The sequence below is a fragment of the Pyrgilauda ruficollis genome, unplaced genomic scaffold, assembly GCF_017590135.1.
Source record: "Pyrgilauda ruficollis isolate IOZ18807 unplaced genomic scaffold, ASM1759013v1 scaffold34, whole genome shotgun sequence".
Taxonomy (NCBI): Eukaryota; Metazoa; Chordata; class Aves; order Passeriformes; family Passeridae; genus Pyrgilauda; species Pyrgilauda ruficollis.
The window spans coordinates 6,255,085-6,277,121 of NW_024524822.1; the positions used below are offsets into that span (position 1 = coordinate 6,255,085).

General features: G+C 47.2%; 1 protein-coding gene across 11 annotated transcripts in view; it reads left to right on the forward strand.

Annotated features, from left to right (window-relative positions):
• The first annotated feature begins 4,703 nt into the window (after positions 1–4,703).
• The window catches only part of FUBP3 (far upstream element binding protein 3), a 39,973-nt gene continuing 22,639 nt past the window's right edge, over positions 4,704–22,037 (forward strand). For 8 of the 11 annotated variants that reach the window (XR_005955744.1, XR_005955743.1, XM_041474876.1 and 5 more), the window contains exons 1-5: positions 4,704–4,850; positions 12,006–12,111; positions 18,623–18,673; positions 19,149–19,182; positions 20,798–20,847. Coding sequence is in view for 9 of the 11 variants with exons in the window: in XM_041474876.1 (XP_041330810.1) it covers positions 4,758–4,850; positions 12,006–12,111; positions 18,623–18,673; positions 19,149–19,182; positions 20,798–20,847 (334 nt within the window). In the remaining 2 variants the exon portion in view is untranslated. The remainder of the gene's footprint in view (positions 4,851–12,005; positions 12,112–18,622; positions 18,674–19,148; positions 19,183–20,797; positions 20,848–22,037) is intronic. The other 3 variants (XM_041474874.1, XM_041474877.1, XM_041474878.1) reach the window with 3 other exon arrangements.

A 22,037-nucleotide genomic window follows, 5' to 3' on the forward strand; every position in this document is an offset into this window, starting at 1 on the left:
TCCCAAACCCATTCCCACTCCCATTCCCATACACATTCCCATTCCCATTTCCATTCCCTTTCCCATTCCCATTCCCCCTCCCACTCCCATTCCTGTTCCCATTCCTGTTTCCACTCCCATTCCATCTCCCATTCCCACTCCCAAACCCATTCCCACTCCCATTCCCATTCCCTTTCCCGTTCCCATTCCCATTCCTGTTCCCATTCCCATTCCCATTCCCACTCCCACTCCCAAACCCATTCCCATTCCCATTTCTGTTCCCATACCCATTCCCATTCACATTCCCAAACCCATTCCCATTCCCAATCCCACTCCCAAACCCATTCCCGTTCCCATTCCCATTCCCATTCCCTTGCTTTGCCATGGGGGACTCCGTGGGCCACACCTGGCAGAGCGCGAGTGCTGGGCAGGAAGGGGTTAAGCGGAGCCAGCGGCGGCAGAATCAGAGGACAGGAATCAGAGGATTACAGGTTTGTTGCAGGACTGTCCCATCTGTCACCAGCACAAAGACGAGCCCTGTCTCGGGCTGGGCTGTCAGCGAAGAGCCCACCACTACATTAGGACTCCATTAGGGGAGGCTGGTGGTGGGAAATGGCAGCTGTCAGGACACTATCATTTCTCCTGTAATTCCTCCTGCTCCTTTCTCAACTGCACTTAAATAGCAGGTCTACCCACTGGGCCAATTTTGCATTTTCGTCCTCCTGCTGCTCCTCTTCTTTCTTTAAAGCTGCAGCTCCCTGGGCCCCTTCCCTGCAGCCTGCTGGTGCCAGTGCCAGTGCTGCCTGTGCCTGCCCATGGCATCTCCACACGGAGAAGGGCTCAGGAGCACTGGCAGCATCCTCACCACGGAGCCACAGCCATGCCAGCCTGGTCTGCAACGGGAACCCACCGGCACAGGGAGGAGAGGAGGTGGATCACACTCTCCAAGGATGGCAGGCTCATTCCCATCTCCCATCCTCTGGTGCTATCCATGAGCTGGAGGATGTTTCCCAGTCTGTGCTGCCCTTGTACAACAGGCTGGCTGCTGATGCAGGGCTGGCCCTGCTCTGCAAACTGGGACAGGGCGGGCAGAACAGTGAATGGTGAACGGGGCTGGGGATCACGACCAGTGGCGTGGGCTCTGTCAGAACAGAGTTTCTTCTTCCAGCCACAAAATCTGTCCAATCTTTCAGCGTTTGGCAGAGGCTCCTGGGTCACACATGCTGCAGTCATGGCCACCTCGGGGTGGGATGATCCCCTTGTGCCAGGGGACCCAGAGGTAAAACCATGGACAGACACATTTCCTGATGGGACAAGATCACCTGGAAACTCTCAGCACCTGCAGAAAGCAGCTCAGCATGGTGGGAGACCATGCTGGGGGGCTCTGTGCTCACAGCTTTCCTGGGAATCCCTGGATCTTCCCACACCCTGCCCTGCCCTCACCGCATCTCCAGCCGGACCCGGCGCCGTCGCTCCCCGTGGAGCCTCCTTTTCCAGCAGGGGATCAAAACAAACACTTGTGTGGGGAAGTGCATTGCAGTGGTGCTCGAAATAAATAACTAATTTCTCCCTACATGATCTGAAGGAGCAGGAGAGGTGTGAATAGCAGGGCCCGGTGTCGGGCTGACTGGACTCCCCGGTGCGGTAATTCAGAGGATGACAAACATAAGCCAAAGAAAAATGTTGAAAAATGGGCACTTCCCGCAGCCCTGAGCAAAGGAGCTATTGCAGGGTTTGGAAATAACGAAGGCAAAGAGAGGGAGAGAGGGGAATTTTCTCATTGAGACCAAGTGAAGTGCCAAACAAGCTGCTATTATGGTGGCTTTGAGAGGCACAGGGAGGGGGTGGTGGGGAGGAGAGTAGGGGGAAGGAGAGGAGGGAGGTGGGGGAGAAGAGAGGGAGAGGAAGGGAGAACAGTGGGGGTGTGGAGAAGCAGGGGATGTGAGGAGCCAAAGGTGCAAGGTGACGCAGGGGAGATGGAGAGAGGACCAAGGTGTGTGATGGTGGCTGGGCCACCACATGCCAGCACCCCACCCCTCACCCCGGGCCCCCCCACCTCTCCCCGTCCTCATTCCCAGCCACCTTCTACCCCCCACAACCACCACCACCACCACCACAAGGGAGGGAAAAAAAAAAAAAAAAAAAAAAAAAAAAAAAAAAAGAGAGAAAAAAAGAGATGGAAAGAAGGAAAACAAAATATCTACAGTTGTCGAGACAAGGGGAGAAAAATAGAGGCAAACATCCATAATTTTCTCTGTGGGGCTTTGCAGTAATTGAGCCATTTGGATAAAAATAAAGGCAGCAGGCCCTTTAGGTAAGAGGAGCTTTTGCAATCCAAGAAGCCTGAATTATGCGTCTTGTATCACTTGAAACCCCCCACCACATCACCCCCCTTCTGCCTCCCCCGTGCGACACCAAACCACTTTCCCTTTTCTTCTTCTTCTCCTTTTTTTTTTTTTTTTCCCCTTCCCTCCTCCTTTTTTAAGTACCCTGTCAAACAGCATCCGATGAGTGGAGAATTTCAGCTGTCACAACTAATTTCAGCGTGTGTGTGCAAAGGTGTGTGTGTGTGTGCCTCGGGCGGGGGGAGCCGGGCATGGAGGCGTAGAATCACTCCCTTGCTTTTTATTTTATTATTTTTTTTTTAATTCCTCAAAAGGAAGATTTACATCAGAAATTTGTTTCTGGAAGTGTTTAAGGCCTGTAATTTCCCTCTTTTCAATCACTGCCTGATGTCTTCTTCTTGCCAGCTCCAGTGCTGAGGCTGGCTGTCACCCTCCCAGCAGCCTGGTCCCTCAGCTGGTCCTGCCAAAGAGGATTTTCTGCCTCTTACCAGGGCTTGAGGCTCTCAAAATTCAGCTCTCACAGCCCTGAGCACCACACTGGGTCTGGTAGGGAAGGTCCCAGCTTCTCCCTGCCTGTGTCCTAGTGCTGGTGGCTTTAGGCTGCAGGTTGGGTCACCTTTCAGCCACTTTGAGATTGGCATTAGCTGGAGGGTGGATCCTGCTCAGAACAGGGCACCCCTGAGAGCCAAGTGGGGCTGTTGGGGTGATTCCTCATCCAGGATATGCCTGGGGAAAGGGGCAGCTGGGGAAAGGCTGGGTCTTCCCAGCCAGCCAGGAGGGGGAAATTCCCTGAATCCCATTCTCTGGGTGTTTCCAAGAGAGGAAGAAGCAAAGCCCTGGGCATGGCTGGAGGTGTTGCCTCCATCACGTTCAGAAGATGATGGGATGGCTGTGGTGATCATCTCAGGTGATGAGATGCTCCAGGCTGGATGGAGCTCTGAACAACCTGGTCTAATGGGAGGTGTCTCTGCCCAAGGCAGGGAGGTGGAACCAGCAGAGCTTTAAACCCAAACTATTCCGTGGTTAAAATCCATTCCCCTGTGTCCCTTTTCCCTAAAACAAATGGACTTTTTGCTCAAGAAAATGACCCCAGTTTCTGAGAGGAGGAAAGGGTGGGGACCAGCCAGCCCAGGTGTGGGGAGGTGACCAGAACAGACTGCACCCCAGTGAAGAAGGTGTTCCCTTCCCACCAGATCATTCCATCAGTTCAGCAATTCCTGCCTGCTGCTGTAGGCACAAATGGGATGCACAGAACTGGAAAGAGCAAGACCCAGCCAAGGAGGAGCACAGAGCTCTGTGGGACATCCCTCAGGTGCTGAATTTCCTACTCAGAGCTTTGGGAAATGGGCTGTGGGGTCAGTGAACCTTGAACTGCTCCAGGCTCAGTGTGCAAGCCCAGCCAGGCCTGGATGCAGGCTGCATTTTGGGAGGTATCACCCAAAAATGACACTCACGAGAAGCAGCAGGAAGGGCTGTGTAGGGCCCTGCTCAAGGAACAAGCTCTGCTTGTTCTTTGCATTAATCCTTGACTAACTGGTCCTTGCATCATCCCGGAGTCTCCTGCTGCTCCACTGTGGCAGGAGCGATGTGATGGGGGCTGGACCAGACCCGGGGGCACCTCCAGAGCTGCAGCTCTTGGCAGAGCTCCCCAGAGCACTGCACGCCCAAAATCTTTGTGCAAAGTGTCACCAACACCACGGCAGCGTCCAGCCGTGGCCGTGAGAGTCAGGAACGTGGTGCTCAAACACACGGGCCAAGCCAGGCAGGGAACGGGCACCGTGGGAGGCGCGTTCCAGGGAGGGGTTGAGCGAGGGTTCTGGTGGCACAGCCTGGCATGGGGTGGCACAGGCAGGGATGGGATGGAACGGCACGGAGAGGATTGCAGGAGCAGGCAGAGGATGGCCACAGGTAGGGATGGAATGGCACGGGCAGGGATGGGATGGCACAGGTGTGGGTGGGATGGCACGGGCAGGAAGGGGATGTCACAGGTGTGGGTGGGATGGCACGGGCAGGAAGGGGATGTCACAGGTGTGGGTGGCATGGCACGGGCAGGAAGGGGATGTCACAGGCGGGGACGGGCTGGGCCGGGCTGGCACAGGCGGGAGGGGCTGTCAGGGGCAGAGCAGGTTCCGGGCCAGGGGCGCTGCCGGTGCCCCCCGCCGTGTCCCTCCCGTGTCCCCCCGTGTCCCCAGGGCCGTGTCCCCCGCCGTGTCCCCCCATGTCCCGGGTCCGTCCCGGGGGCGGGGTCCATGGGGGCGTGGCCTGTAATGCCCCCGCCCCTCGCCCCCATCCCCACCCTACGGCGCGGGAGCGGCCCCGCCCCTCACCGCGAGCCCCCGGCCCCGCCCCTGCGGGGCACTTCCGGCGGAAGCGGGGGGCTCCTTCCCTTTCCGGGCGCGGGCCCCGGGCGGAGCGGCGGGACGGGCGCGGGCCATGGCGGAGCTGGCGCAGGGGCAGAGCCAGAGCGCGGCGCCCGTGGGGATCAAGCCCGAGGGTTTCGTAGACGCTCTGCACCGGGCCCGGCAGGTGAGGCGCCGGCCGGCGGGCCGGGGGCGGGCGGGAGGAGACCGCGGGGCGCCGCTAGGCCGCGGAGCGGAGGCGGGGCACGGCCGCGGTCCCGCTGCCCCTCTGCCCGGCGAGCGGAGCCCCGGGGCTGTGCCCTGAGGGGGCGGCGGGGCTCTGACAGTGGCGGCCGTGGCTTGTGGCAGGGCAGCAGCGCTGCCGTGCGGGAGGGGGCGGCCCTGGGCTCCGGCCCCGGGCTCTGGCTGGGGGGAGCCGGTGCTGGTTCGGGTTTCACACCGGCCGTGTGCGTGGGCTGAGCCACAGAGCGGCCAGAGAGCGGCACGGAGCTGGGCAAGGGTCTGGGCTGTGGGCGCCTTGAAGAGGAGGCGGGTGGGGGCTCTGTCAGTGTCCAGCTCCCTGGAAGGAGGCTGTCCCCAGGTGGGAGTCGCGCTCGTCTCCCAGGCAACCAGGGGCAGGACGAGAGCGCTCAGGCTCAGGCCAGGGGAGGTTTAGGTTGGACATTGCGAGGAATTCCTTCACAGAAGGGTAATTGGACACCGGAATGGGCTGCCCAGGGAGTGGAGTCCCCGTCCCTGGGGGTGTTTAAGGGAGCCCTGGATGTGGCCCTCAGTGCCATCCTCTGATTGACAAGGTGGTGCTCAGCCACAGCTTGGGCTCCATGGCCTCAGAGATCTTTTCCAATTGATTCTGTGACTGCACACCTTGGCAGAGCAGGAGCTTGGCATTCCCTGCCAGGAGAGAGGGAGGGGGGCAGTGAGGTGCTCCCTGAGGAATCCACGAGCTTGCACAGTGCTAAAATGGGAAGTTTCAGTGAAAGTGCCCAGACCTGCATCAATCAACACCCTTGCCTTCAGTCCAGGTGCTCCAGGTGTTTGAGTGCTCCTTGGTTTGTGGAGAGTGGCTGCAGAACAAGGAGCTGCTGCTCACAGCATGGATACTGTGGCTGTTCTTCACATCCCCCGTTGCAGCTCTGTCTCATGGTTTGTTTCATCTCTGAACAGGTTGCACTTGTGCTCAGTGGCTGCACATTAAGGAGCTGTAGCACAGCTGGGTGCCAGGACCAGAGCCCAAAGTGCTCCAAGACCTGCCTTTGTTCTCTCCAGCTTTACAGGCCGGGTGGGACAAATCCCCTCCTGTTGCCCAGACTTTGTCCTTTCACTGACAAGGACCCTAAGACCTCTCAGGTGCTCTCTGCAGTGGAACTGAGGCACTGTCCCCTCACTCTCAGCTCACCTGGGATCAGTGACAGCCAGTCCCTGTTCTGTGCAGCCTGCAGTGACCTGCACAGGGGCACCTGGTGGTATAGATTCACACCCTGCCCCTCCCAGCACACAGGAGCTGCTCTGGGGCCAGTGATTTCCCTCTCAGCACAGGCTGGTGGGGTGTGAGCTGCTGCAGGTTGAGCCAGACCTTGCTTCTTTCAGCCACTGGGAAAGTGCCCTGTCCTTGGAGTGTGATGTCTGAGCACCCAGACAGGGTTTTGTGCTTGATGCAGTTAAATTGAGAGGTGCTGCAGTTGCCTTTGTCTTGACCTGATTCTATCTCACTGAAGGCCTGTCATTGCAAAAAAACATCTTATTTAAATATCTGATAATGCTACCACCCGTAAGCAGTTGAATAACCCATTTATGTAAAAGAAAATAATGATTTGTTGGTGAAGTGCAGGTGGTTGAAATTATTTTGTGAGTGTTTCAAGTCCAGAGGAGGCCATGAAGTGGATCAGGGCTCTGGAGCACCTGCCTTGTGGAGCCACACTGAGAGAGCTGGGGCTGTTCAGCTGGAGAAGAGAAGGTGGAATGGGGACACCACAGCATCTTCTGGAGAGGGACTGGACTCTTCCATCAGAAGCTGTAATGACAGGACAAGGGAGAATGGGCTTAAACTGAAAGAGGGGATGTTTAGGTCAGATATTAGGAAAAAATTCTTCCCTGTAGGAGTGGTGAGGCCCTGGCACAGGATGCCCAGAGAAGCTGTGGCTGCCCCTGGATCCCTGGAAGTGTCCAAGGCCAGGAGTGGCTCGCTTGGAGCAGCCTGGGCTAGTGGAAGGTGACCCTGAGGTGGAACTGGATGAGCTTTGAGGTCCCTTCCACCCCAAACCCTTCTGTGTGTACCACTGGTGATCAGTCACAGGATAAAGGGTGATGCTTCAGAGCATCCTGGGCTCAAACAGCACAAACTGCAGATGGATCTGAACTGGAGCTGCCTTACTGCTGTCACCATGTTTGTAGGGGGGGTCTGTGAAACCCCAACCTCTGCATGAGGGAGCTGGAATAACAAATAGTAAATAATTCTGTGCCCTGGCTCTGGTCACTTACTTGATTTTGTTGTTCTTAAGTTCATTATGCTTGCTGCAATTACTCTGTACGTGCTGGGTTTCCATGAGCCTAAAACTGGAAGATTCCAGCAGCAACCTTCTGGCTGTCTCTCAGCCTGGAAGTAAGTGTGTTGGGAAATGTGGGCTCTGCACGTGTTTGTGGGAGAGCAGTGTCCTACATTTTTGTGCAGTGAGTTGTTTGCTGCCTCTTGAATTACAATTTTTTTCTGTTAGTGTTTGTGGGATGAAAAGAACTGTTGGAGGGTTAAAACATTTCCTTCCCCTGTGAAAATACTTGATTTAATTGAGTTTTGTAGAGGCTGGGTAAGAGAGCACGTGGTTTTCTCTTGCACAGAACTAGATTGTCACTGGTGACTTGTTGCCAAATGTCACTGAAAATGCTCTTCATTGCTCAGGTGATGGATGTTTGCCTCAGCACCCAAGCAATCTGTGATGGAACTTCCTGACTGAGAATCAGGGGAAAATGAAAAGGCAGCTACACCTGATATTTCTCTGGAGGTGATGGCAGAGCTTTCACCAAGGGTGTTTGGTGTTGTATTTGTCTGAGCTGTACTGATCTGCTGCAGCTTTTGTTCTGGTTTTGGCCTTTCTGTAGTATTCCTTTTGCTCTAAGGGAATGAGGGAGCAGAGGAAAGAAATTCAGCCACAGTTCTTACTTTATCCCTGCCTTGATGTTTGAATCTTTCAAGGTTTTGTGTCACATGTAAGACCAGTAATCAAATTTACTAAATTCAGCTCTCATGTGAGCCACAACATTACAGTCAGGCTGTGGAATAAAGTGCTCGGTTCTGAATATCTAAGCAAGGACATAACTTCAGGACAAGGAAGACTTCCCTGAGTAAAGGAAAGTAGTTGCATTCCTCAGAGCCACTGGGATGTGAGATGATTATGGGAATATAAAATAGAAACCTGGAATATATTTGAAAGAAATTACCTTGCATTGCTTTCAGCATTTGTGCTGGACTTGCCTGGATTTTTTGTGGACTCTGAAATATTTGGGATTTATGAATAATTATTTTTTCAAGGTAGTGCTGGGACTTTGAATTGCTCTGTCCTGCATCTTCTGCACCATGTCTCAAGTGGGTTGGTGGCTCTTAGGTGGGGACAGATCTGTCCAGTTGCTCCCAGGCAGGCTGGCTTTTCTGTGGCATTTTGGGGTGGGGAGAGAGAGAGAGAGAGGATGTTTGCTCCCCTTTTGAATAGCGGGATCAAATAATAAGCAGAGCTGCTTGTACTTTAGGCTAAAATGAATTTCTCTCAGACTGTCCTTAAGTTTTGTTCTTAATGACCAAACAGTGTCTTGCCGGGAGTTCTGTGAATTTTCTGGAGAGGAGAGGCTGAGGCTTGGTGAGCCTGTGATGTGCCATCCTGGCTAAAAAAATGGGGAATATCCTGAGACTGACTGAGAATCAGCAGGTTGTGTTTGAAATCCCTCTTTGTATCAGGCTCTAACTTTAATTTCCGTGGTGATGAAGGGGTCTTGGACAAACTTTGCTTTTCCCCCTTTGCAGGGTCCTTTTTCAGGTCATCCTCAAATAGATTTAGGCTTTGCCACTTACTCTGTTATTTAGGAACACCACCTGTGGCATGAAGCTTACATGGTTGTAGATGGTTTTATTGCTTTCTGCAGAGCTCTGGGGAAATGTCTGTCACCCCAACTCAAGTGTTCTGCTGAGTGAATGGGAGGAGCAGCACAGGGACCAGAATAGTCTGAAGGGTCAGATGACAGTGCCTTATTGGGTTTTTTTTATCCTGCTAATACCTAGAATTGGTGATTTTATCTCTTGCTGTTCTTTGCTGGGCACCATGGAGAGGTTTTTCTTAGAAGCTGGGCCTGTTCTCTTGAAAGCTGAATTCTGCAGATATTGGTGTTTGAGTGTGCTAGCAAAGAAGCTTCATGTTTAGAAGTGGTTTTGTATTACTCTGTATTTTGTATTCTCATTTTTCTGGCTGTTAAATGTATGGGAGAACAGAAGTGCAAAGTATAAGAAAACTTGTATCTCACACAAATTTGTGGATTAATTTGTTTTTCTTGGCTTTATCAGCACAATTTGCAGCAAGGGCTTGTGTTGTCCTTTAAAGTCTTTGTTGGAGAGCTTTATTTTGGGGAATTTAGGTGCAGAAACAGTGATGCTTTTTCCCCCAGTGTATTTCAGAGCTTGCTAAAATGGATGCATTGGGTTTAAGGAGAAGAAAAAAAGGAGGAAAAAAACCTGAGGCTGACCTAGAGCAGGACAAAAGCAGTGGCTAACAGCAGTACATTACTCAAGGTCATTGAGGCAGATAAGGGCTAGGTCTGCTTGCTTTTGCCATGTCCTAATTTTTGTGCTTACTTCCCTGCTGAACCTGTCATAAAAACTGAGCTTCCCATTTTAAGTTGAGCATGACATGTTAAAATGTACTTTAGCTGCTATGTGTACTTTGAAAGCTCAGCTCTTCATTTTGCAGGGTGCTTTTTCCTGCTGTGGTGAGGTGGCACCGTTGTCTGCCTGTAATCCAGTGGCAGCTGGGAGGCTTTAGAGATAAGGGTACAAGTTTAAATAAAGGAGGGGGGGGGGAAGGAAAATATCCTAAAAGCTGATAATGTAAAAATTGCTTTAACACTCTTGCTTTGCCCTTTACTTGGAGGGTTCTGTGCCAGGGTGATCATTGCATGCTCAGTGTGAGCAGGGGGTCACAAAGCTCCCTGAGGTGGGAGTACACAGCCTTGGTGCCAGCAGGCTGGTCCTGAACACCTTTGTACTTCAGGCTGCCTTCCTTCCCTGAGCCAGCTTCTGCTATCCACAGACTGGTTTTTTCTTTTCCTGGAGTGTGTGCTGAGTGATCTCACCTCTAAAGGATCATCCGTAACTTGTAAGTCGTGGTAAATAATCAGAAAGAGTTCTTGAACAGGGTGTTGAAATTAAATGTCCCCAAAATATGTCAGGGTGTGTTGTACCTGACACTGTTCCTTTTGGTCTCTGTTGTAAGTTACCATATGAAAGCTGTCAATAGATTGCTGTGAAATATATTTTCAAGTTTATATTTCAACACTGAAGTAGTCAGAAAACATTTCTGCTCTTTGTATTTCATTGAGATTCTCTTCATCCCAAACACGAGGGGAAAGGGCAAAGGGCTGAATACATGGATGCAGGACAAGATTTAACAAAAGAGTAAAGCATCACCTGGCTCTCCCTCCTGGAGAGGACCAGGTGTGTTAATGCTTTCAGAACCAGCTTTCTGGGGACTGATTTGAGATGTTGATGTACAAAATGCTTGTCATGAAAGCTTCAGGATTTCAGCTGGTCCCAGAGGAGGATTTTATTCTCTAGCTCTGACATTTCTGACACAGCAAAGTTTCTGACTTTCCAAAAGGAGACAAGACAGAATGGACTATAAGGAGAAAATGGTCCAAACTTGGGGCCTTTTCATGGAAGGCATTGAACAGAATGTTTCCTGTTCTCTTTCTAAAAGCAGTATCCTCAATCTTTCAAGATCATTTCAAATAGCTTTTTTCCAGTACCCTGTGGTTCTGCATCTTGGGCAATTGCTTGTTCCACTGCAGCAGAAGATAGTGTCAACAACCAGAGCTGCTGTAGATGTCTTTCTGTTGTAGTGAAATGCAAATTTTAGAAATCTTTAGATATATTGGTCATTTAAAACATCTCTGTGTAAAATGCTCTTTCATCTGCTCCTGTTCCTTATTCTCTGGTGGAATCCAGTTATAATGGAGTGGGATTAGTCTCTTGGTAAAGATTTGATTGAATGATTTTATTTTTGCTGGAAAAGGCAGCAAGTGTTGTAGCATACAGTGTACTTGGTATTTGTTCTGTAACTGCTTTGTTCTGCATTTGCTTATTACAGCAAAATACTTTATGTAGGCAAAGGGAGCTGTGAGACTGCAGTTTGCCTGTCCTGGGAGGGTGTAACTGGGGTGCTGCACCCAGGGAATGCACCTGAGTGTTTCTAGGGTGGGTTTCTACCAGTTAGCTCAGAGAGCAGCTGGAAGAGCTTGTGTTGTCAGCATCCACCTGTACAGCTGTCCCTCAAACGTCACTGGAGATGAGCTTAACTTTTCACTTGCATTAAGTGATGTTTAGGTGTGTGTCTCAGTTTATTTGCTTGCCTTAGTCCCCTTACTGTGATACCTGCCTGTCTCCTCTTTCCTGTGAATAAACTCCTTGTATCCTGGCTCAGCAGGGAATGGCAGTTTCCCCTCTGCAAGGCTTGGAAGCAGAGGCACAGGCAGCATGAGTTGTGTTTGTGCTGTACTGACCACTGCAGGAAATGGAAACTAGTTTTGGACTGATAGTTTGCCCACTGGCTTATTCCTCACACAGTAAACAAGAGTGATCCAGTCTCTTTGACAGGTTGTTCCCAAACCTGTCCTTGTGCTGTGTTTTCACTCTCTCCCTCTGCTCCCCCACGGATGTGAGTGTGCATTTCTGTGTGTCTGGATCTGCATGCATGCAGGAGGAAGCGCGTGTCCTCCCACACAGCTGCCTCTGGAGGTGGCAGCTTCTCCAGGACAAAGTTGGTGGGTTAGTTTGAACTCTCCTCTTAGCAAGATTTAGCTTGTCAGCTGTCCATTGAGCAAATAATCCTGAGTATAATGTTCCAGGGCTATTTGTGATCAGGAAGAGGAACTGAGTGAATATGATCTTAATTAAGCAAATATAAAAAGCAAGCAGAAAATTGTTTGCTTTACAAATGAAGCACCTTGTTACAAATCCACCTATATAGTAACTACCTGAGAGAATATTGGCCTGGGGTCAAAGCTTTATTGGGAAAAACGGTGTTTAGTTGTGGTGGTGGCTGATAATGCTTTTATCACCTTATTATAGATTGCTGCTAAAATTGGAGATATTCCTCACTTGAATAATTCTACAACACTTGTGGACCCGTCAGTCTACGGTTATGGAGTGCAGAAACGACCCCTGGATGATGGAGGTAAGCTGGCTGTGATTAATCAGTCTTGTGGATGCAGCTCCTGAAATTCATCTGTGGAGGCAGTTGTCTGTTCTAAGGATGGAAAATGCAGATTTCTGTGTATAGACATTTTACACAAGATGCCCTGTGCTGTTTACTCTTACCTAGATTGCACAGTGTTCTTAGGCATTAGTATTAATGTGAAGCAATTCTTTGTTAGTTCATGACCTTTGGGAATCAGCAAACAAACTGTGTCATTTAAAGCATGGTCTGTGGTAGTTGAGGGAGGGAGGAGGATTTGTTCATTGGGCCTGTTCTGGAGCACACATGTAGAGCACCAGGTGTATACAGTACATGTTCTTCCCTGATGGGCCTTCTTTCCTGAGAGCAGGTAATGTGTGGGGACAGTATTACACATGTTCCTTTCCATCTGTGGCAATAATCACAGCCTGGGAGCTGAGTTGCTGTCAAGTTCTGGTTGCTTTGTGCATGAATTCTAAGGAGAAAAGGGTATTTATGTGTGGTGATGCAAGTTGGAAGGAAACCTCCTGTATTAGCTTAGCTTTCTCCATTATTGTTTGAGAATTCTGAACTGTCTGAAGAATTTAAAATTGGCCATAGCCAAAGGATAGTTTATTGCATGGATCATAACTGGTAACTGTCATAAGTCAATATTGTATGAATTGTTACAATTTTAAAATAAGCTGCTAGTTTCTTGTCTTTTTTAGAACAAGAGTTCTAACATAAAATGTTAGAACAAGAGTTTTTTAGGTTTTATAAATCTAATGATATGCATTGTTACAAGTGTTTAAACTGTATTATCTGCTGCTGTATAGGTGCAAAGAGCTCACCTTTTCTTGTGAAGAAATAAAATGCATGGCTATGTCTTAGTTTTTGCTATTTCCTCTGGTATTTTTCCTGACACTCATAGCCCTGCAGGGTGATTGTCTCCCCCATGAACATGTTCAGGAGTACTGAGGAGATAAGCCAAGCTGCTGCCTAGCACTTCATTTTGAAAAGAATTTTTTTCTGTCTGATACAAAGGCTGAAAATAGCTGCACGTCTGCTCCTCAGTCTGAAAAAACATGCTGGTGCTTGGGGAGAAGTTTCTTTCATGTGGAGCCTCTGGCTTGCTAACATTACTGTTTTCTGAACACATGCCACCACCCACTTCTGTTCTCTGCTCTTGGCTCAATTTAAGCAACAGGTTGCTGCTTTGGAGTTTCAGGAGAGAATGGATTTATCTGGGTGAGCCCTCCACACTTTGTATCTTGGACTGGAGCATCCTTTTGTTGAGAAGCCAGAGGTCTGACATTGCTGCTGTGTGCTGGCTCTGCAGGGGAAGGTGCTGGGCAGTGCTGGGGAATGCTGAACAGCTCTGAGCTTCAGGACGTGGCTGTGTGTGAAAAGGAGTAAAAATAGCCTCTGGGAACCAGTCATTCACAACATTTGCCCTGCATGTGTTTTTCATTGATTCATCAGGCTGAACTGGAGATCTGACCTCCTGACAAAATGGGTTTTAGGAACTTGTACCACGTGAATTGGTCGTAGTGCTGCAGTGACAGGTTGGACTTTGTACTTAAACTTGTACTGACAAGCCCTAGAACTTGGTGAGCCTCGTTTGTGTTGACACAGACCCTGTCAATACAGTAGCAGTCTGGGCTAGAAAAGTGCATTGCTGCTGGTTTCTTGTGCTGCGTAGATAACTCCGTGGAGTGGGTGTTGTTCCTGGGAGAGCCTCCCAGGGTGGATATTCCTGACTCCTGCATCAGCAGTCGTTCTGCTCACCCTGTCCTCAGCACTGGACCTTGTCTGTAATTGTTTTTAAAGTAATTTAAAGTAAAAATTTTAAAGTTAATTTTTTTAAAGTAGCTCCAATGCTGTGTTTGCCCTTGGGTTGTTCATACACGTCTGTATATAACTTTGTCCAACTCCCCTCCCAAAAATCTGGTCTGTGAAGTTTTTAAGGAGAAGAGAAATGACAGAAGTAACATTTTAAAGGGCTGGAATTTGGCAAATAAGCAGGAATTGTCAGGGTAGGGATAAGGGTTGTAGCACTTCTTTGAGCTTGGGTCATGTTGGGTTTTGTTTCTAATTGTATTAATAAGTCCTGTACTCAGATGCACATGTGGGATCCTCCTGTGCTGTTCTTTACCTGCAGCCTGGCAAAGCAACTCCTGAAGCTCTGTGTGCTTCTTGCTCTGTATCTCTTTGTACTGTGATCCATATCTTGGTCTTGGGCTACCTACACTTGCTGCCATTTAATTAAATGTCTATAATGCAGCTTTAGATTTAAACTTCTGGAAGACGAAAGTTGCTTTTAATAGGACACTTAAATTAGGAAAGCACTTCCTATTTGGATGATTTTTTAGTTCTCTGTTAGCTGTAAACAAGGGATGTTGGAATTTCTCCATTTCTGCTTGTCTGTGAAGCACAGTTTGGAGATGTTGTTGTCAAGAAATGATTATGTTGTTACACATGCTCTAGAAATGTTATAGTGAATTTTATAGTGGATTTGGATACATTCTACTGCTCTGGATGGGTTGGAAACAAATCTGGAGGGAAATTTCCCTGTATACTGCATGCTCACAGCTGGGTGCAGGTCTCACTGTTTCCTTATCCCCATGCAGCTCTTGGGAAATTATCACTGTTCCTAATACTGCTGAAAAAAATGTCTCCAGAGGAAGTGTTTAAGGTGACAGGAGAACTGTCTGACTTTCAGGACAATCTAATTCTTCCCATCTGTTTTTGTAAACAGCTGCTGCTGTGGCTGCCTGATGCCAGCTGAGGAAGTGGTCTTGAGACAGGTGTCAGTGCATTGATCAAAACAAATTCATCTGCTTTTCAGCATTTCCAGGAAAAACAGATTTTTCATAGTGTCAGAAACCAGGATGTGTGAGTGCTTTTTGCACTTCCCTTAACGTAACCCTCATCTGAACTGAGGAGCAGCAGGATCAGCCCAGGCAACCTGGCTCATTGGTGTTAGATGGAGCTTGAGACTGATTATTTATTTCTCTTTTCCCTGGCTTCTTTTTTTCCCCTTTCTGGAAACAACTTGAAAGTAATCGTGCAGACAGCTGTAGTGCAGGGAAGAGATCAGGTTTATTTGTACTGCTCCTGGGAAGTCACAGCTGGCATTTCTGTGGCCACTTGCAGGGGTTAATGTTTCTCAGTGGAGGGGAGCACCAGGGACAGGTGAGTCTGAGCTTTAGTGAGACCTGGTGGCATCTTGCCTGTGGCTGCTGCTGAGGACAGACCCCAGCCCACCTGTTAAGGGCCAACTGCTGCCCCTGGCCTCTATTCTAATTAAAAGGTCCCTCTAATTATCAGCACAGATTATTAAGTTTGTTTAATGCTAAATAACCTTTAAAGAAACAACCCCCTTTTGTTCAAAGGAAGCAGGGATCTAGTCTGCTGCAAAGAGACTGATGGACAGAACATTACCCTTTGTTTGCCCTGCTTTGGGCTGCTTTAGAGGAGTGTCCTGTGAGATCCATGGGATTAAGCAGCAGCATTACAGCTGAAGGCTGGGGCACCCTTTGAGTCTGGGAAAACAAAGGTGAGAGACCTTGGAGAAGCCTCACACCCCACTCTCTCCACTCCTCTCTCCTCCCAAAGCTCCTGTGGTACATCCAGATCTGAAGATGAGCTGTTCTGGTGTCATAAAATTTGATTGTGGTAGAACCAAGGGCTCAAACATGACATGATCCTGCTGTACAGAGTACTTTATTCTTTCCCTCCAATGTGTTTTCAATGAAAACAGTGATGGGCAGAAGGGAATTCTGTCCCTTTCAGTACTGATGCTCTTTGACACATCTGCAGCAGCAGTAGGACCAGGGCAAAAGTCCAGATCTCTTGGCAAAAGATTTCAATCCATGGGATTAAGCAGCAGCATTACAGCTGAAGGCTGGGGCACCCTTTGAGTCTGGGAAAACAAAGGTGAGAGACCTTGGAGAAGCCTCACACCCCACTCTCTCCACTCCTCTCTCCTCCCAAAGCTCCTGTGGTACATCCAGATCTGAAGATGAGCTGTTCTGGTGTCATAAAATTTGATTGTGGTAGAACCAAGGGCTCAAACATGACATGATCCTGCTGTACAGAGTACTTTATTCTTTCCCTCCAATGTGTTTTCAATGAAAACAGTGATGGGCAGAAGGGAATTCTGTCCCTTTCAGTACTGATGCTCTTTGACACATCTGCAGCAGCAGTAGGAGCAGGGCAAAAATGAAATCTTTTGCCAGATCTCTTGGCAAAAGATTTCGTTTAATACACAAAATGTCACTGTTCTTCAAAATTGTAACTTTACAGATGGCCACTTTTTAAAATAAGGTGGTTCAAGGGAGGGGAAAAATCTCCAAAGATTTGCAGTGAAGTCACACACAAAAATTATTACGGTTTGACTATTTAATTCAAGAAAAACCTATCAATATTTAATGATGGAGAATTAGGATAACAGTCTTTGTAGCTTTCTAAAATTTATGATGATCCCATTTTGGCTGTAAAATATGAAAAGCAGTCCTCTTCCACTGCTCTCAAGGAGATGTGTTCCTCTGATTTTATTCTAACCATGAAGATATTCCTGAAGAGATTGTATATTCCCATCATGCACATTAATTTAGTGGGAGGCACTGCTCTGTTTTATGGGCTGGAAGAAAAATCCGCATTTGTTTTGAGTGTCTGTTAGGTAGAATTCAGTTAAGGTGAAGCGTAAAGCAGAATGAAGAGTTATCAAGCAGCAGGTGCCATTAATAGCAAATTGTGCTGATTTTATTCAGTATTTTTCCTTATTTGCAGTAAAATGACTGCAGTTACAGTTAAATTGTACTGAATAGATGTAAAAGGGGGAAATATGTGTGTGGCTTGTCAGAGTTCAGCCCCCTCCTTGGTGTGAAGGGAGACAGTGGAATGGTGCATCAGCTTTCAGTGTTGTGGCTGCCCCAGCCCTGCCTCTCTATTAGTCCCTGTTTTTCAGAGAAAAATGGACATGTTGGAGAAGGAATGGACCTTTAGGTTGTTGGAACTGCAAGCCACATCATTTTTTCCCCCTCAAAACACAGAGAAATCATAAATGACTTGAAGTAAATAATTTCCGCTTCTCTCCGTTTGCCTTCAGTCTCAGTTTTTTGAGAAGTTATCTGTGAACTGTGGAAGGAATGGTCTCTCTCATAGGTTACTGTGGCATAATTTTTCCATACTGATTTGTACAGTAAACATGCTTTGAGGCTGATACCTCCCTGTGGGGGTGAATGGCTTGCTCTGTTTGGATTCTGCAACTCAGAATGGGTTGGAGAGATGTTGCTACCTGCATCTAAAGCATTAATTCCCTGACTGATTTAACTTCCTGTGCTGGTACAAGTTTCCCCTCAGAAACTGACTTTTTCAAGTGTAGGATTGTGTTACAAAATGAAGGCTCTTCCCTTCCTTGCATGAACTTGGGGAGTTGATTATAGGATGTGTATCTGTCTCATAATTTGTGGGCAGTGGCTGCAGCGGAACAGATTGCTAAGAGAGCAGTTCTGGTGAACTGAAATGCGAAGTGAAGATTTAAATACAGCCTTTGCAGAGTTAAAACCACTCTTTCTGGCATCTTGATAATGAATGGCCTTGGCTGTGGCAACCCCACACTACACCAATACCACCAGAACTACTGCATGGAGTTGAAATATTCTGAGTTTGGTTGTATTTACTCAGCATTGTGGTAGAAGCTTATCAGCCAGAGCAAATATTCCTCATTACATCACCCACCTTTTTCAACTGCAATATTCACAATTATCAAATTAGAGTTTTTCATATTCAGGGTGAGAATATGCAAAGACAAATCTAAGAGAGTCAATTAACACAGCAGTTGTCTTATCGCTGAGCTGGAGAGAGTAATAAAATAGAAACATTGCCAATACTTTGGCCCTGAACTATCATGGAGGTATTGACACACAGCAGAAATACACTATTGACTCTCTTTGTCTATTTTCTTTGAGTAAAGTGTTTGGCCACAAACTTGATGCATTTTTCTACCAGATTTAGAGAGTGTGGGATGCATCCACTTTCTATCCCTGCCAGCTGATTGCCAATTTATTTCAGGTCAAAGAATGTGCAGCTTGCTGCAAGGTAGTTTGAAACAGCATCTTTATTATCACGGCTCACATGTTGGCCAGTTTCATTTGTTTTGTTCCGTGCCCTCCAGGCATGCAATATAATCTTTCAACTGGTTGTTAGCACCAAATGGTCTGGGGTTTAGCTGGTTTGCTGCAGGCAAAGTCCAGTAGGAAGCCCAGCAGGGCTCGTGTTCCTACTTTGCATGACTTGGTCTAATGATATTTTCCCCATTAACATTTGGAAGAAAGATCTAATCTGTTGGGGCTGGGGGGAGAAGTCTGTCTCAGGGTTGTCAGTAGGGAGATAATTGCTAATCATAGATGGACCACCAGCTAGCATGGCAGAAATGCCTGGAATGTGTTCAAGAACATGTGTTTTGTTGGGTTGGAACAGCGTTTGGGTGCCACGAGGTTACTTAACAGCCCTATTCCTTTAACAGGTCTCCGTGTAAGTGGGCTCCATGGAGCACAGATCAGAGACACAGAGAGAAGTATGTGCCAGCCGTGTCAGTGCTTGGACTGAGGGAATCTCTGAGGCTGCTTGGCTTCTATTCTTGTTTATTAATACACACTGGTCTCCTTCAGATTTCTCTCCCTCCTCCTCCCTCCCCCGCCTTTTCCCTTTTTTTACTACTTTGGGCTTAATTTGGGAAGGGGGGAGGTTAGTTGCAGGGATTTGGATTTGGGCAGGCAGGATTTTCTCCCATGACTCTCAGCATGGGGAGACACGGATCAATTCCCTATCCTGTGTTCAGCTGGACACTGGGCTGTGGTGTGTGTTGATCAAGAAATCCCCTCCTGTTTTGTACCACATAACGCATTCATTTCAGCCACTGAACCTAAATTACTGTTTTGCTTTTCTTTCTTTTTTGATGAAACGGTAAGAACTCTTTTTCTATAGGGATGAAGTTAGTTTATCCGTGCTAATGCTTTGATTTTTTTCCCTTTTTTCTCTCTCTGCCACAGTAGGTAACCAGTTAGGGGCCCTGGTACATCAAAGGTAAGCAGTGGGTTATGTTTTATTATTTATTGATCAATTCTAATTGTTTATTGATCCACCATCTGTAGTAGTGTTAGAAAGTCAGAGGTTGAGAATGTGGAAAAACTGTCAGCTTGGGTTTTCTACAGCCTGGGTTGTTTGTTCTGATGAAAAAAGAGGAGTTGATGTGAAACTTGGATTTGGTCTCTGCAAATCTTCAGGACTGAAAAAAATAAATTCTCTCTCCTTTCCCTTCCCCTGCCCTGGCAGCGGCAAGACAGAAAAAGTGAAAAAAGGTCTGGCATTTTGGTGAAAGGTGGAAGTAGCAAACAGACACGTTACTGTTGTTGTTATTTAGTTTTGTTAGTGTAATATGACCCGGGATGACTCCTTTGTTAAAGATGGTTTGGGAAGACTGAAGCAAGTAGGAGTTGTCATCCAGCATGTCTCAGCATCCAATAAAAATGTAAAGTTCTCAGTTTTTCTCAAATCCTGCTCTTGAGGAGTTTTCTGTGTTGTTTTGAAGGGAAGAACGTTTCTAAAGCTGGATTAGCCTGAAGGTGAATGGTAGTGCATTTCCATCCTAACCAGCTGTTTGGGGCCTCAGCAGAAGGGACAAACAATGTGCATGAGGGCTGTAGAACCTTAAATTTTTAATGAATAAGGCTCATGTCCTACTAGAGCATCCTAGAAAGGGGTAGGCATTGCTAGTACTTTATCTGCAACTTAGTTAATCAAGTCTAGTGTGTATTTTACACCTTTCCTAACTGATCTAAAGTAAAAAACGGGAATATTTTAATATACCTCCTTACAAAACCTGCATTGAACTTACTGTGCAGGTGTTTTATTGCTTTTGAGATTGCTGAGCAAATTGTATATAATGCATATTTGCAAATTCCACGTTCATGGTGTTGTGTTTTCTACAAGACAGAAAAAGCTAAACAAAAAAACAATCCAAGTTAATTCCTTTCTACTTGACTATAGTCAGGTCTTAGGAAACTGCTTTGAGTGATTTGTTTTGAAGCAGACACATTGAAAATGTCCAAAGAGCAATAGGTATGGAAGTCTTGAGATAATAAGAATTCTGAGGATAATTGAAGATGATCTTTATGAATTCCAAGGAAAAGAATTATAAGGACAAGCAGGTGAAAAAGAGTCCCAAAACACCAAACCTGTGAATATCAGAAGGGGGATTTCATGTCAGGACTGGCTTTGGTTGGTGTCTCCTGGGAAGAGAATATCCAGAAGCACTGGGCAGACACTGCTGCTTGGAAGGTCCAGGCTCAGTGATAAGGAAACTTTGTGCTGTTTTTGTTAAATCTGTCTGGAGCAAGAATGACAAAGAGCTTCTTCCATCAGCTCCATTCAATATACCAGAGATAGACTGGAAATGGATCCAGCATAGGAGGAATTGTGTGACCATGAGAGGTCCCTTCCAAAACAAATTATTTTGACAGTGATGTGCTTTTACTTGTGTGTGCAGAACCCCTGTGCTGAGCCCAGGCTCCATGACAGGGCTGTAGCTTCTTCCAGATTGTTCTTTGTAATGACTTTGGGGTTTTCTTCCTTTTTTTTTTGGGGTTTTTTTTTTTTTTTTTTTTTTTTTTTTTTTTTTTTTTTTTTTTTTTCCTTTTAGGGCTGTAATAACAGAAGAGTTCAAAGTGCCTGATAAAATGGTTGGATTTAGTAAGTACCTTGGATGCTTTTGATGCTTCTTGATGTGATTCCTGTGCAGGAATGCTGTTAATTCTGACACAAGTTTTTTGCTTATTAGCCTTGGATAAGCCTTGTTTAATGCTGTCTTCATGGGGAACAAAGGATCTGTGTTTAAAATCCAAATGCAAACTTCATGGAAAAGTTTGGTGTCCCAGTAATAGGAACAAGAATGTTTGGTACAAGTTACTGGGCATTTTAGTGATTTTCTCTTTTAAATTGCCATTAGCACAGTACATAAACAAGTCAAAAGTGAATTTATTTCCCTTCATTGCAACATTTTACTTTAAGTATGCAAAACTGTGAGAGTTGAGGAAGGAAAACAACATTTAAATGTTAAAATATGAGTTGACTAAAGGCAAGTTAAATAGAATTTTAAATTCCTCACACATTTGCTGCAGGGAAACAACCAGACCAGAGTTTTTCCTAGATTTGCATTCCTGATGCTGTTCTCTTTCAAGCTTGATCCTAATTTCTCTCTTCCTCTTAATGATCATTACTCTGGCTTTCAATGGCACCTCCTGCTGATGTGTTACTGCAGTGATTGCACAGACCCTTCCACTGCTGGGTCTCTGTGTATCCCTTCCAATTTGATATATGGAGAGTAAAGAGGAAAATAACAGGCTGTGCTAATTACCCCATAGTGTGCCAAGTTTTGTCCCCACTCTAAAGACACTGTAAGACTGTAACTCAAATTCCTGCAGAGGAAAGGCTCCCTCCTCTCCTGCCAGGCCTCTTTGTTTGCCACTCCTGGTGCTACACGTGGAGGATGTTGGCCCTGGGAGAAGGGAGCTTACAGGCATCATCTCTGTGTCTCACCCTGGTTCAGGGGTGGATGGATTTGGGGGGATGCAGCCCCACAGCTGAGATGCTTCTTTGGGAGCATCCTGAGCCAGGAATACCTGGTTGACTTGACAGCTTTGCTGTTTTTGCAGTCTGGGAAGGGTAGGAAGGGTGATTGGCACGGTCTGTGCTCTGGGTGTCATGTTGTGAAACAACAATTTAACTCTGAGAGTTAAGGGAGAGGGATATTTGTGTTCCCTGGAGGTTGATAGAGCATTTCAGGATGTGGTTCTGTCTGAGTGCAGACAGCCAAATAGCATGTCCATTCAAAAATGGCAGTAAAATAGGAATTATAAAGAAACAAGTCTTTGCCTTTTTTA